General features: G+C 36.0%; 1 protein-coding gene across 2 annotated transcripts; it reads left to right on the top strand.

Annotated features, from left to right (window-relative positions):
* The first annotated feature begins 488 nt into the window (after positions 1 to 488).
* Positions 489 to 4,032, top strand: LOC142520596 (elongation factor 1-gamma 2-like). Of its 2 annotated transcripts, XM_075623642.1 has the most exons (8): positions 489 to 590; positions 711 to 763; positions 1,344 to 1,493; positions 1,576 to 1,636; positions 1,724 to 1,776; positions 2,090 to 2,191; positions 2,295 to 2,802; positions 3,437 to 4,032. In XM_075623642.1, exons 2-8 carry the CDS (start codon positions 755 to 757, stop codon positions 3,814 to 3,816), a joined length of 1,263 nt encoding a protein of 420 aa, XP_075479757.1. In that variant the 5' UTR covers positions 489 to 590; positions 711 to 754; the 3' UTR covers positions 3,817 to 4,032. The 2 variants fall into 2 exon arrangements, with proteins under 2 accessions (XP_075479757.1, XP_075479758.1); XM_075623643.1 differs by lacking the exon at positions 1,724 to 1,776.
* The last annotated feature ends 8,504 nt before the right edge of the window (positions 4,033 to 12,536 follow it).

Genomic DNA, 12,536 nt, shown 5'->3' with positions numbered 1-12,536 from the left:
TCACTGAGCTGCTGTTGCCTGTTCGTTTCGTTTTATCTTACCCAAGATGTGAGTGCACTTTATTCACTCCTCATCTTGAGCGGAAGTATTAGAATATGAAACATGTATACAACTCACGTATATTACGTTTCAATAACAATTCGAGTTAACTATTTTTGTAAATCCATATGAAATAAGAAATAATTGCTACAAAAGTTAATCGTGCGGTCGCATTCAGGGTTACAACTATTTTTTTTTTTTTTTTTTGGGAATGAGATAGTATAGTTATTTGAAAAACTTGAAAAACGATCATGCCAGAAAGGTCCATGATCCTTATAATATACTATGGAATTATATATATATATGTGTGTGTTATAGGGCCTCAAATGCTGATTGAAAGAATAAAGAGTGGGCCTGGCCCAAAATCAATGTGGACTTTGGTTGATTTGATCCATCTAATCTCAATCTAAATCTAAACTAATTGAAAGCCCAACAAATCCAACAAGCCCAATTGATGCGCTGAAATGCTTGAATTACTCAACTTCCTCACAATCCCTAAATCTTACTCTAGGTCTTCGTCGCACTTTGCCTCTGGGTTTTTCGCTCTACAGGTGAACCAATCGTTTTTCTTCACGATTTTTGTTTTGTTTCTGTTTTTAATTCCTGCTAAACTCATAGTTTACGAAAATTTAACGACAAAAAAATATTTAATTTTTGGTTTTGGTTTCCAGAATTTCGAGGATTCGAAGAGTGAGCAATCCAATCCAGCGAGGCAATGGCTTTGGTCAGTTTACCTCTTCTTTTTCGTGTTACTACCCGTCATTTGATCTGATTTATTTAGGGAAGATTGAATTCTTATATAAATTGTGGCGTTTCAGTATCTTCATATATGTGGTCACTTGATTAAGATTTTTGTTTTGACAGAAACTTGATTAAGATTTTTCATACCTCTGATTTTGAGATTTTGGACTGACTTTTGACTTTACAAATATTTATTCCTACCAGATTTGGATTTTTGGAGGATTCTACGACCCTTGTTTTTATGCTGCATATACTTTCATTCATGCCAATGAACTAAACCTTTTAATGTCTTGGCAATTGTTGTAAATTGTGACTGGATATTTCATTTTTGTTATTTGAGAAACTAAAATGATAGATTTGATACCTTATTTATTCTCCACATGTTTGCAAATGCTGTCATAAAGCTTTATTACATTTTTTGCCAGTAATATTAATTGTTAAAGATTGGAATGAACTAACTGCTGACTGCTCAGTCCCTGGCTTACGTAGTTGCAAGTATGTTTCGGAGCATACCCTTTTCAGATTTATTTCATTATGTTAACCTTATTTGGTCTTCTATACAGGTTTTGCATGCCACTAGCGCAAACAAAAATGCCTTGAAAGCACTTATTGCAGCAGAGTATAGTGGTGTGAAGGTGGAGCTTGCGAAGGACTTTGAGCCTGGTGTATCTAACAAAACTCCGGAATTTCTTAAGATGAATCCTATTGGAAAGGTAAGTAATGATAAAATAGCAATAAATTGATTTAATTGTGGAAATCTATCTCTGTTTCTGATTCTTTGCTTCCTTTCTGTAGGTTCCTGTGCTCGAAACACCTGATGGAGCTTTGTTTGAAAGCAATGCAATTGCACGCTATGGTAATTCCGTATCTGATTAATCTTGGTCCCTTCTTACTGCATCACAAGTCGCAATGCTCTGACCCATTTGTTGATTATGTCATGCAGTGACTCGTTTGAAGCCTGATAACACATTATATGGATCTTCTTTAATTGACTATGTAAGGCTTGATTTTCGTTTGTGTGAACAAAAATGCCTGGGCTATTATTAATTTTTGTGGGCAATTCAAGTGATATTTCTTCATTCTAAAACCTTTTTGTTTTCATCAACTTTGGAAATAATCTCTCGTCGACAAACATAATACTCAAAGAAATATATGTGCGACAAACTTATTTTAAAATTTTATAATCAATTTTACTTGTACAACTAAGAGCCCAACAAGTCACTACCTTATGTTTCAGTCATTCGCTAGCTATATTAGTGTCTTGAGCATACTCTCTTATTCTATTCCTTTCAATTTCATGATTTGGCAGGGCCATATTGAGCAATGGATTGACTTTTCTACTACCGAGATTGACGCAAATATTGGCCGATGGTTGTACCCACGACTTGGTTATGCTCCACATATTCCTCCAGTATGTCAAGCCTACATTCGTTTCACTCCTTTGTTATAACCCTAGGCAGCATCTTTTTACCATAGGTGTTGCTCTAATGACTTTATTCCCTTCTTTTGTGCAGTCCGAAGAGATTGCCATTTCTGCATTAAAGAGAGCTCTGGAGGCTTTGAACACCCATCTTGCCTCTAACACCTACTTGGTCGGGCATGGTGTCACCCTTGCTGACATTGTTATGACTTGTAACCTGTTTTATGGGTTTAAGGTTATCTTGACCAAGAGCTTTACATCAGAATTCCCACATTTGGAGAGGTACTTTTGGACCCTGGTTAACCAACCAAATTTCCAGAAATTACTGGGTGATGTTAAACAAGCAGAATCTATCCCACCTGTTGCTTCCAAGAAGCCTTTGCAGCCAAAAGAACTTGCTAAACCCAAGAAGGCAAAGGAGGAGCCAAAGGAGGAGGTTAAGACTGAAGAAGTGAAGCCTAAAGAAGTAGCCGAGGAAGATGTGCCCAAGCCAAAACCCAAAAACCCATTGGATCTTTTGCCTCCTAGTAAGATGATATTAGATGATTGGAAGAGGCTTTACTCAAACACCAAGACCAACTTCCGTGAGGTTGACATAAAAGGTAATTTCATTGAACATTTTGATTTAAAAAGCTAATGTGTTAATAAAAATCGATATTTTTATCATCTATATGAAATATTTACTCTCTCCTCTCGTGTCGAGTTTTTCTGTTGCCACCCCGAATTAATCATATCAAGCTATGCTTCCCTTCTTTGTATAAACTTTTTGCTAGGGGCAGTTTGAGAATTCGAAGCTGATTGGCTTGCATCTTTCCTTGTGTTCTATACTTCGAGTGGGTCATGGCATAATTTTTTGTTCCTTGATCTTGTCGTAGTCGCTGATGATCAACCTTGATTACAATGTTTATGAGAGAGTGTGTTGATGTAAGATAAACGTTGTTTTTTGTCGGTTTTGGAATGTCTATTAGTTTTAAATGGTCTGTGCTTAATTTCTGCTTCTTAGGGTTAATCATTCCCTTTCCTTTATGTAGCTACTGCTAATTGGATTAGTTGTGATGGGGTTATCTTGAATCTTGACAAAGGTCGTATATTTTGTGTACTCTCCAAGTTGCTGTAGACAACCAATATAGATCAGAGACAGAGATAGGATCTGATGCATTTCTCATAATTGGGTGCATTTAAACTTAAGCTCAGCTACCAGTTTAGTTCAGTGCTCATGCTTTTCTTGATCTTCAGGTTTTTGGGACATGTATGATCCTGAGGGGTACTCTCTTTGGTTCTGTGACTACAAATACAATGATGAAAACACAGTCTCCTTTGTCACTTTGAACAAGGTTAGTGGATTTCTTCAACGAATGGACTTGGTTCGCAAATATGCGTTCGGGAAGATGTTGATCATTGGTTCGGAAGGCCCATTCAAAGTGAAGGGATTGTGGCTTTTCCGCGGTACAGAAATTCCTAAGTTTGTGCTCGACGAATGTTACGACATGGAACTATATGAGTGGACTAAGGTGGATATCAACGATGAAGCTCAAAAGGAACGTGTCAGTCAGATGATTGAAGATGCTGAACCTTTCGAAGGCGAGCCTCTCTTGGATGCGAAGTGCTTCAAGTGAAGAAAACTTGTGCTTGACCTGTATTTTGAGGTTGTAGAATCTCTATTTTGTTTTCCTTAATTCCAAATTTATCCTCATTACCAGAACATAATTTAAATCTGCAGCTTTGTCAAAATTTTATGATTTTAAACAAGGCGCGCTGGTGTCCTCCATTTGTGTTTGTAAAACGTTTCTTTTATCAATGTTAAACTCGAAGTAGACTCTGTTCCGATTTTCTTTCCTAATAATCTGAGGTCTGCTTTTATTCATCATCTTGATTTTGAAGAAATCCATTGGCTGATTGAAGTTGATTTGCATTTCATAATCCATTAGGATTGTTGAGATATAAGTCGAATTAACATGCGTAAAGAGGTATTTTGAATAAATATAGATTTTAACTTCATTTCATTTCTTGGAATTTGAATGTATCTGACATGAATTATATATGGTATATACATTTATCTCTGTAAGTTAATCATATTATTCGGAATGGGTAATTTGATCGATGATTGTTTTTGGGTAATTTGAATCCATCTCCACTATATTTATTTTGTGTGTGACAATTGAAATTCACCTTTTAATATTTTATAATTTTACATTAAAAAAAAAGTTATGAAGGAATCGTGACAAAGCTGAAAAAAGATATTTTGTAGGGTCATAGAGAAGAAAATTCAGGAAGGTTGAAATTTTATAATCTCGATTTATTTGCAATCCACATGAAAATCCACTGAATGTCTTGATAAAAGCTCAAAAGATATATAATTAAAATACATGATCAAAATGAGAATATATATATATATATATATATATATATAGTATAGCTCATAATATATAATAATATTGAGACAACCAATCAAATAACCATATTATATATGTTTTGAGTGTGCTTAATGCTTGCTTGACCTTAAGGTTAGTGCTCTAAAATCTTTTATCCAAGCTTTTCAAACATAAATAGTTGTTCCACCTACTCATATATATTGCAATTTTTTCATTCTATATGTTTCTCATTTTGAATTTTTTAAAATCTTGTATATAATAATTGTCTTAAGTTTTGTATCTTTTATTTTGAATTTTTTTAAATTTTTTCAATTGGAACTGATGTATTAGACATGCAACCGACACATTAAAGTCATGTCATTGTTACGAAGAAAATGATAATTCAGAGTCTAGCTGATGCAATATTAGTTGTTGTTTAGAAATAATAATGATAAAAAACAGCCATTGTTAATATATAAATATATATAATTAATTAAAAGAAATAATATTCTTGGTAGCATTACTAATTTAAAAAATTCCTTATTTATTCTAAAGTGTATATTAATTAATATCTTTATTATAATATGGCAAAAGTAAAGCAAAAAGTGGAGCTTCACGTGGACTCCTCACAACTTTTGTCCGACATGTACAACTCCATTAGCCCCTCATTATCATTAAAATATGTATAAGCATTAATTAACTTTAATCCTTAGTATTCATTCCATTAGCATTTAGACTAAAGATATGTACCATCCACGTGGCAATCATCCGACAGTCGAAATATCCACGTGCCGAATTCTCGTGTCGAGGCATACAACCAATGATCAAGATGCAAGAGATTATATACACAATGGAAAGTGATTAAGGAAATCTAATTCGGGTCCTCAATTGAACACAACTAATCAATGTATTAAGAATAATATATATATTTGATTTGACATGATTCTCTTCTTCAAAGTTAAGGTACCACAGCCTGACCTTTTCTTGATATGATTTGACAATAAAATATTACCTCGTTATTGTGGTCTAAAAAGCTCCTCTAACCACAATATATTAAGAATGTGGGTTGGTTGTATCCAAGTGATCTAGTCATGCTAATTTAATTTTAATATATCACCAATAGTTCTTAGATTGGCTAATAGTTATGTGAAGAATTAATGAGATTGAGGATATCTTTGTAATTATATGAGATCAAGCATTTACCGATTTATCAAAACTTAGAAATTCTAGCCAATTCAATGTTTGGTATACCGTTTCTCGTACACAAGATACAACGAAAATTTAAAGTTTTTACAATCAAAACGTAAATGATTGTCGTATGATTCTAATTCCATTCATATGATGTTTAAATAATTTATCTATAGTGATTTACGCGCGGCTTTAACTATCGTGTGGTGTTTAAGAGGTAACAAATCTTCTTGTATGTGGGGACCCGGACGCTAATTCAATTCTTAATCATCATTAGGATCAATTTATTAATTCAAGTAATTTGGGTAATAAAAAAATTTCTTTAATTGCGGAACGTAATGGAATCTAACTAATATACAGATTCGTATAAATAAAGTACAAGTTCTGTACAATCTACATTCAATAAAAACTAAGGTTTAACAACTAATTATTAGGGATGGCAATGGGACGGGGCGGGGGCGGGTTTGTCATCCCCATCCCCGTCTCCTAATTATATCCCCGCTCCCATCCCCGCACCCATCCCCGGATCTACCTTATCGGGGAATCCCCATCCCCGAACCCGCGGGGATAAAATCCCCGTCCCCGTCCCCGAACCCGTTTGAAATACCCGAATATATTATTGTATTTATATATATATATATATATATATTACTGTATATACTTTTTTATATAATATATATATTACTGTATTTATATATATATAGATATATAACTGTATACGTATATATATATGTTATCGGGGCGGGTTTGGGAGGGTTTGGTATGGGGATAGGATTCCCAAACCCGTCCTAATATATTTCGGGGATTTTTAAAAATCCCCGAACCCGAAACCAAACCCATTAACATATCCCCGAACCCGTCCCATTTCGGGTTTTCCCCGCGGAGCCCCGAAACCGCGGGGAAAATTGCCATCCCTACTAATTATCAAGTGTTCAACCCTATCTTTAATCCAAGTCCGTAGTCTCCACTCTAATCATGATCTCTCTCTCTTCTTGTCTTGACCCTGATCCTCTCCCACCTGTTGTCATGCACACATACAAACAAGACAACAGCCGGATAACTCCGGTGAGAATTACATTCCCAGTATAAATCATGTATACATGCCTTTCATATAAACAATATAAAAGCATGAAATAAACATTCATAACATGTATCAAAATCCGAACATGAATCAAATATTCATCACATGTATTATAATTCTAAACATGAATCAATATCAAGAATAAATTATATTCTAAACATATACCATCATAAGGAACATAATTCCATATCAAGCAATGAATCACTCTCCGTGATTCTCAGACTCATACTCGACTCAGTTCTAATCTAGGGATCCCGATCGGAATAAGAACATACACCCACCTACACTCCCGATCGGGGTGGTGGTATGTTCTTATTCACAGGACTTTGGCTCTTTCCATATCGAACACCAGTAATAGAAGAAACTCCAATTCTATCCACTCCGATATAGCCAAACGTCCGGTGTCTTGACCTAATCGTCACAGACTTTGGCATTTTCACCAATATCCTATCTTGTGACAATGTGCAATGTGCCAGTGACGATTCCATCACTATCCGGCACTACTGTCACAAGATTACTCATTCACAATTAGGCATATCCGCTTAATGACTCAATACATAAATCAATAAATCAAAGGTATCAACCTCATACAATTGCAAATATCGATGCAATAAAGTAAAGTATGTGATTTTGGGAAACTCAAGTCAATCGGACTCGAGTTGTGCAATCCACATCAACATAAATTTATACCTTTGTCTTCGCGGTCTGACGAAGTCGAAGTCTCGAAGTCAAATCTGTCTATATCAATCTGAAATACAATATCGCATAGGCACAATCTCAATATGCAACTCAATTCAAAATCTATTCTGATCAATACTCAAATCAAACATAATCTGATCAATATCGAATCAAGATACAATCTAATCCATATCGACGATATCACGATATAATCGAAATCACTACTGAATCTGATCAATATCAATTTACTGATGTTTCGACGGTATAACAATGCAGTCTCGATAACCCCATCAGTCTCAACATCACAGATATAATACCAGAATTCATAATCAATATCGGTACAACTTATAATCATTAACAATACCAGATCATAATCTCAATTCTGTACAATCTCAGTCATATCATTTCCGAAAATTATAACAATTACATAAACAGTCCATTCTTCGATCTGACTTCAATTATATACTGAGCAGTATATATAGAACACATAATATCAGTCAAATCACAATTCTCCCAATATCATAATTTCAAACGATATCAGAATTCAATAACACTTACGTCCTGTTGTAGCTGTCTTCGATAGGAACACAGTACTGTACTCGGATTACAATTTGGACGGACGGATTTTGCACGATCAAAATTTGCAGTACAAATAAGCTAAACTTTCCCCTGAAGCTCTCGTCTCTCTTCCTAATCCATCTGAAGGAACATAGGCTGGTATATATATATATATACACGTTGCATGATTAAGGGGCAAGTGGCGATTTTTCATTCTGCATGACTCGCGCATATGCGCGCCCAAGCCCCGCGCATATGCGCCGAGAGTTCTGTCCGAATATTTATCAGCTCGCGCATATGCGCGAGACCTACTGTCTCGGCATTCTACTACTCGCGCATATGCGCGACTTCACCCCGCGCATGTGCGCCCAACTCTCTGCCTACCTCGCGCATGTGCGATGCTCACGTCGTGCATGTGCGCACAATGTTCTGTTATAGCTCATTGGCTACTGGACACCTCGCGCATATGCGCGCCCTCACGCCGCGCATATGCGCGGGGTCTTCTGTCAAGCCCGCGCATGTGTGCGCACCAGATCGCGCATGTGCGCGGATGGCATCTCCCTCGAACATATTTCGCGTCTTTTCTCGTCTTTCCCGGTCTGATTCATTCCGTCTATAATCACATCAATTAATCACTAAATCATTTAGATTAACATGATAAATTTCTCGGGCCTTACATTTCTCCCCCCCTAAGATTCGATTTCGTCCTCGAAATCTTAGGCAATCAGATCATATCACAGGTAATCATATCAACCCGGAAGAAATGTATACCGGAAGTTAATCAGAAAACTCACTTTAATGAACTACTTCCAGAATCTTTATCTCATTTCAGATTCCATTCAGCAAATAGCTTCTTCACTACCCTACCCATTCCTTTGAACTTCCAACAACGGAATAGTTTTATCCTGAATCATCTTTCTTCTGCTGATTCTGATTTCAATATGGAATAATGCTTCAAGAAGTATAATCTCATAATACCACTCGAATAACTGATGATAGAATCAATCTTACAATACTGGCTATACAACATCTGTATATACCAATTAACAACTTATAACAAATCAATACTATCATCTCCTATCAATCTGGTAATTTTAATCAAGGGTTAATATTCAATCTTCAACCTTAAATATCAACAGTCATCATCCGACGTTGACATATTCAGTCTATTTATTCTGAGCTGTCTTTATTCTCTTCTGAATCAGTTTCAATTTCTTTTTCATATCTGTGATCCTATCAAATCCAATCTCAGGTATCACCGAGATATAATCCCCATACGAAGACAATCTGCAGTTTTTACTGTACAATGCCTCGAATGATGCTATCTCCATACTCATTCGATAACTATCGTTATACAATAATTTACAAGTGACAATACATCATGTCAACCAGTGCTAACATCCAGCACTACAGTTCCTGGATATCCTCCAGTTCCAGGATAGTTGCTTCAACTATCTGTCGATCTATAGACGATAAGTGAAAGAGTTTATTGTATACTCTGCCAAAAGTACAAAATCAAACGAAAATCACAGTCTGATATAATCAACTTTGGCATTCAGTACAATCTATCCTCTTTTTTGACATAAATCTACATCGACTGGTCATATCCGTAAGTCTTCATGTACAAATAATATATGCAAATTCACGCAATCTATTAATAACGATCACATCGCATCCCAGTCTTGAAAAGATTTCGGTAGTTTTATTACGAATCTATAGAAATGTACTCCCATTTCTATTCTAAGAATCGATAATCGATATAACCAATCTCCTGTTTTCCCCTGTCGACAATTTAGACATTTCAGTACAAATTCTGTTACGACTGATTTCATCTGTTTTCCTAACATCAGTCAGTTTAAGTCAGTCTACATTTTTCTATCATCAGAATAAATATTGAATTAAAGATGGCGCATTTATGATCATACCTGTCGTTTTAGATTCGAAATATTCGGCACAAACAAGTCGGTTATTCACATACAATACAGTATCACCTACCTGATATTCTGATCAAACTTCTGAACTGCTTTAATTCGCGAGTTTAGCTCTGATTCGGCTTGAACTGTATATACTCTCAACGGTTCCCAATAATCTGTATCACATCTTCGACGTTGTTTAGATCAACTGCTATATCATCTTCGGATGTAATGTCCCCCAAAAAATATAATCTGTCTTTAATACTGTTTTAGAATAATAACAATTCTCAAGCAATTTCACAACAATAGTCACATATCATAATTTGCTAACCGCAGACAAATATGAATTTCTAACTTTTCTGCCATCGGTGTCGTCCTCAGTCACTGATCACGACCTCAACTGTGTCAAGATCAATCGGTATACTATAATCGGATATTACATCCCACAAATACAATCTGTTTCAGTCAAAACTCATATCTGAACAATTTCTGTATAAACCAATTTCAGTTCTCAGATCATTCAATACAAGGTATTCAATTCAGTCAGTCATATGCCACAAGTATATCAAAATATCATAGATAAACGGCATAAAATCATCAGAATACCTCTGAACATAGAATTCATCCGCCCATAACTGAACTGATAAACAGAACTGAAGTATTTTACAGAGAAACGCACAATCAGATGTAACTCTAATTCTCAGGCAATAAATCTTCTGACTGATATTTCAATTCTTCCAATTCAATCAACATCATTCTGTATGGAATTCTAACAATAGGAACAGTACCTGATATCAAGTCAAGGCTGAAATCACTATCCCTGATATAAAGCAAACCTGGAATCTCAGCTAGGAAGACTTTAGCAATTCTCCTGCTGCTGACAAATCATTCCATGATACACTCAGTTTCAGTAATCCACTAAATACATAAGGAATTACTCCATTCCTTTCGATAATCATCGAGTCATAAATAATACAGATATCAAAGGAATTCTAAATCGAAAATCCTTACCTTGTATTATTCATTCTTCGGCCATTTCAGGTCCGAATCTTACCATCTCCTGGCAAGAATCTACAATAGTTCTGTACTTGTCAACACATCAATATCAATAATGCAGTCAAAATCAGACCACACAGGTACAACACAGTATAACTCAATCTCATTCTCACTTCACTGCAGTATACGATATTTACAGAATTCACTAGTATCAATCTTTCCCCCAAAAGATAAAGAAATCAATACTACAGTATGTACAGACCCAATAGAATAAAGCATACATCAATGCAATTCACTCAGAAATCATGTATAAGATGTACGAGAATCTCCCAATACATATGCAACAGAAATCATAAAAGAACAGATACCTGTCACTACATCATCAAGTGCATCCTGGATCTGTTCCTCAGGTCACTACAACCAGATGATTCTGCTCCCTGAAATCTTCGGGAACCTCTCTGTGGACAAACTCTAGCAAAATGTCCTGACTGTCGGCAGATATGGCAACTACCAAATACTCCTTGGCATTGCTCTGTGGAACGTCTTCCTCCGCAAGTCCTGCAATAAACTCCAGTATAACTTGAGCTAGAACCACTGGAGCTAGATGAACCGCTCGGTCCGCTCCCTAATTTCTTCAACTGTTTCTTTCGAGCTTTCAACAAATCTGGCTTCCCACTTGTACTGCCACTATCAAATCTGAGAGGGGATTGCTGTGTCTGGGGTTGGATCACATCCAACCTCCCTTGTTGTCGACTCAAACTTGCCTCAGCTCTCTTTCCTTTATTCAAAGCATCACCAAAATGCTGGGGTCGCTCTACCTTTACCAAGGAAGATATCTCAGCATTCAATCCGTTGATGAACTGATCCGCTACAGCTTCATCATTCCCAGCTATAAGAGGAGCAAAACGTAATAAAGTAGAGAATTTAGCAACATATTCTTCAATATTCAGTTGGCCCTGTTTCAAATTCTCAAACTCTGCTTTCTTGTCCTCTCGGTACGAAACTGATAAAAATCTTCGATAGAATTCAGCTCTAAAGATTTCCCACGTAATTACCGTACCACGCTGTTCTAATACTCTTTTGGTCGTAATCCACCAACTCCTTGCGACGTCGTGTAATTGGTTGGGCACTAGTTTAATTCTCCGTTCGTCTGGATACTCAAGTGAATCAAACAATATCTCTATATCATCTAACCAATTCTCACAATCATCAGATGTCTCAGTATCTCTCAGAATCGGCGGTTGAAATGACTGAAACTGTTTCAACTGTATTTCCATCGGAGTTTCTGACACATCTATCTGATCAATCGAAGTACTACCTGATTCTCGAATTCTTCTCGGAGGTATATCTGATTATCACAAGAGTTAGCAATCACATGAGACAAATCCGTCTCAATCCCTTTCCGATCAGCTTACCTCTGATCGAGAATTGGTTCTGACTCATTTCCAAATAATACACATTACCAAATCAACTCAGATATTCAGGTAACATGTATATTCCAAAACAGTAAAACATACTGCAATATTAACATATACAATGTAATTCAACATTATAATACATCACATGCTAGC

Source organism: Primulina tabacum, chromosome 12, assembly GCF_025594145.1.
Source record: "Primulina tabacum isolate GXHZ01 chromosome 12, ASM2559414v2, whole genome shotgun sequence".
Lineage (NCBI taxonomy): Eukaryota > Viridiplantae > Streptophyta > Magnoliopsida > Lamiales > Gesneriaceae > Primulina > Primulina tabacum.
Note: the sequence above shows the minus strand (reverse complement) of the source record. Positions and strands in the feature narration are given on the sequence as shown.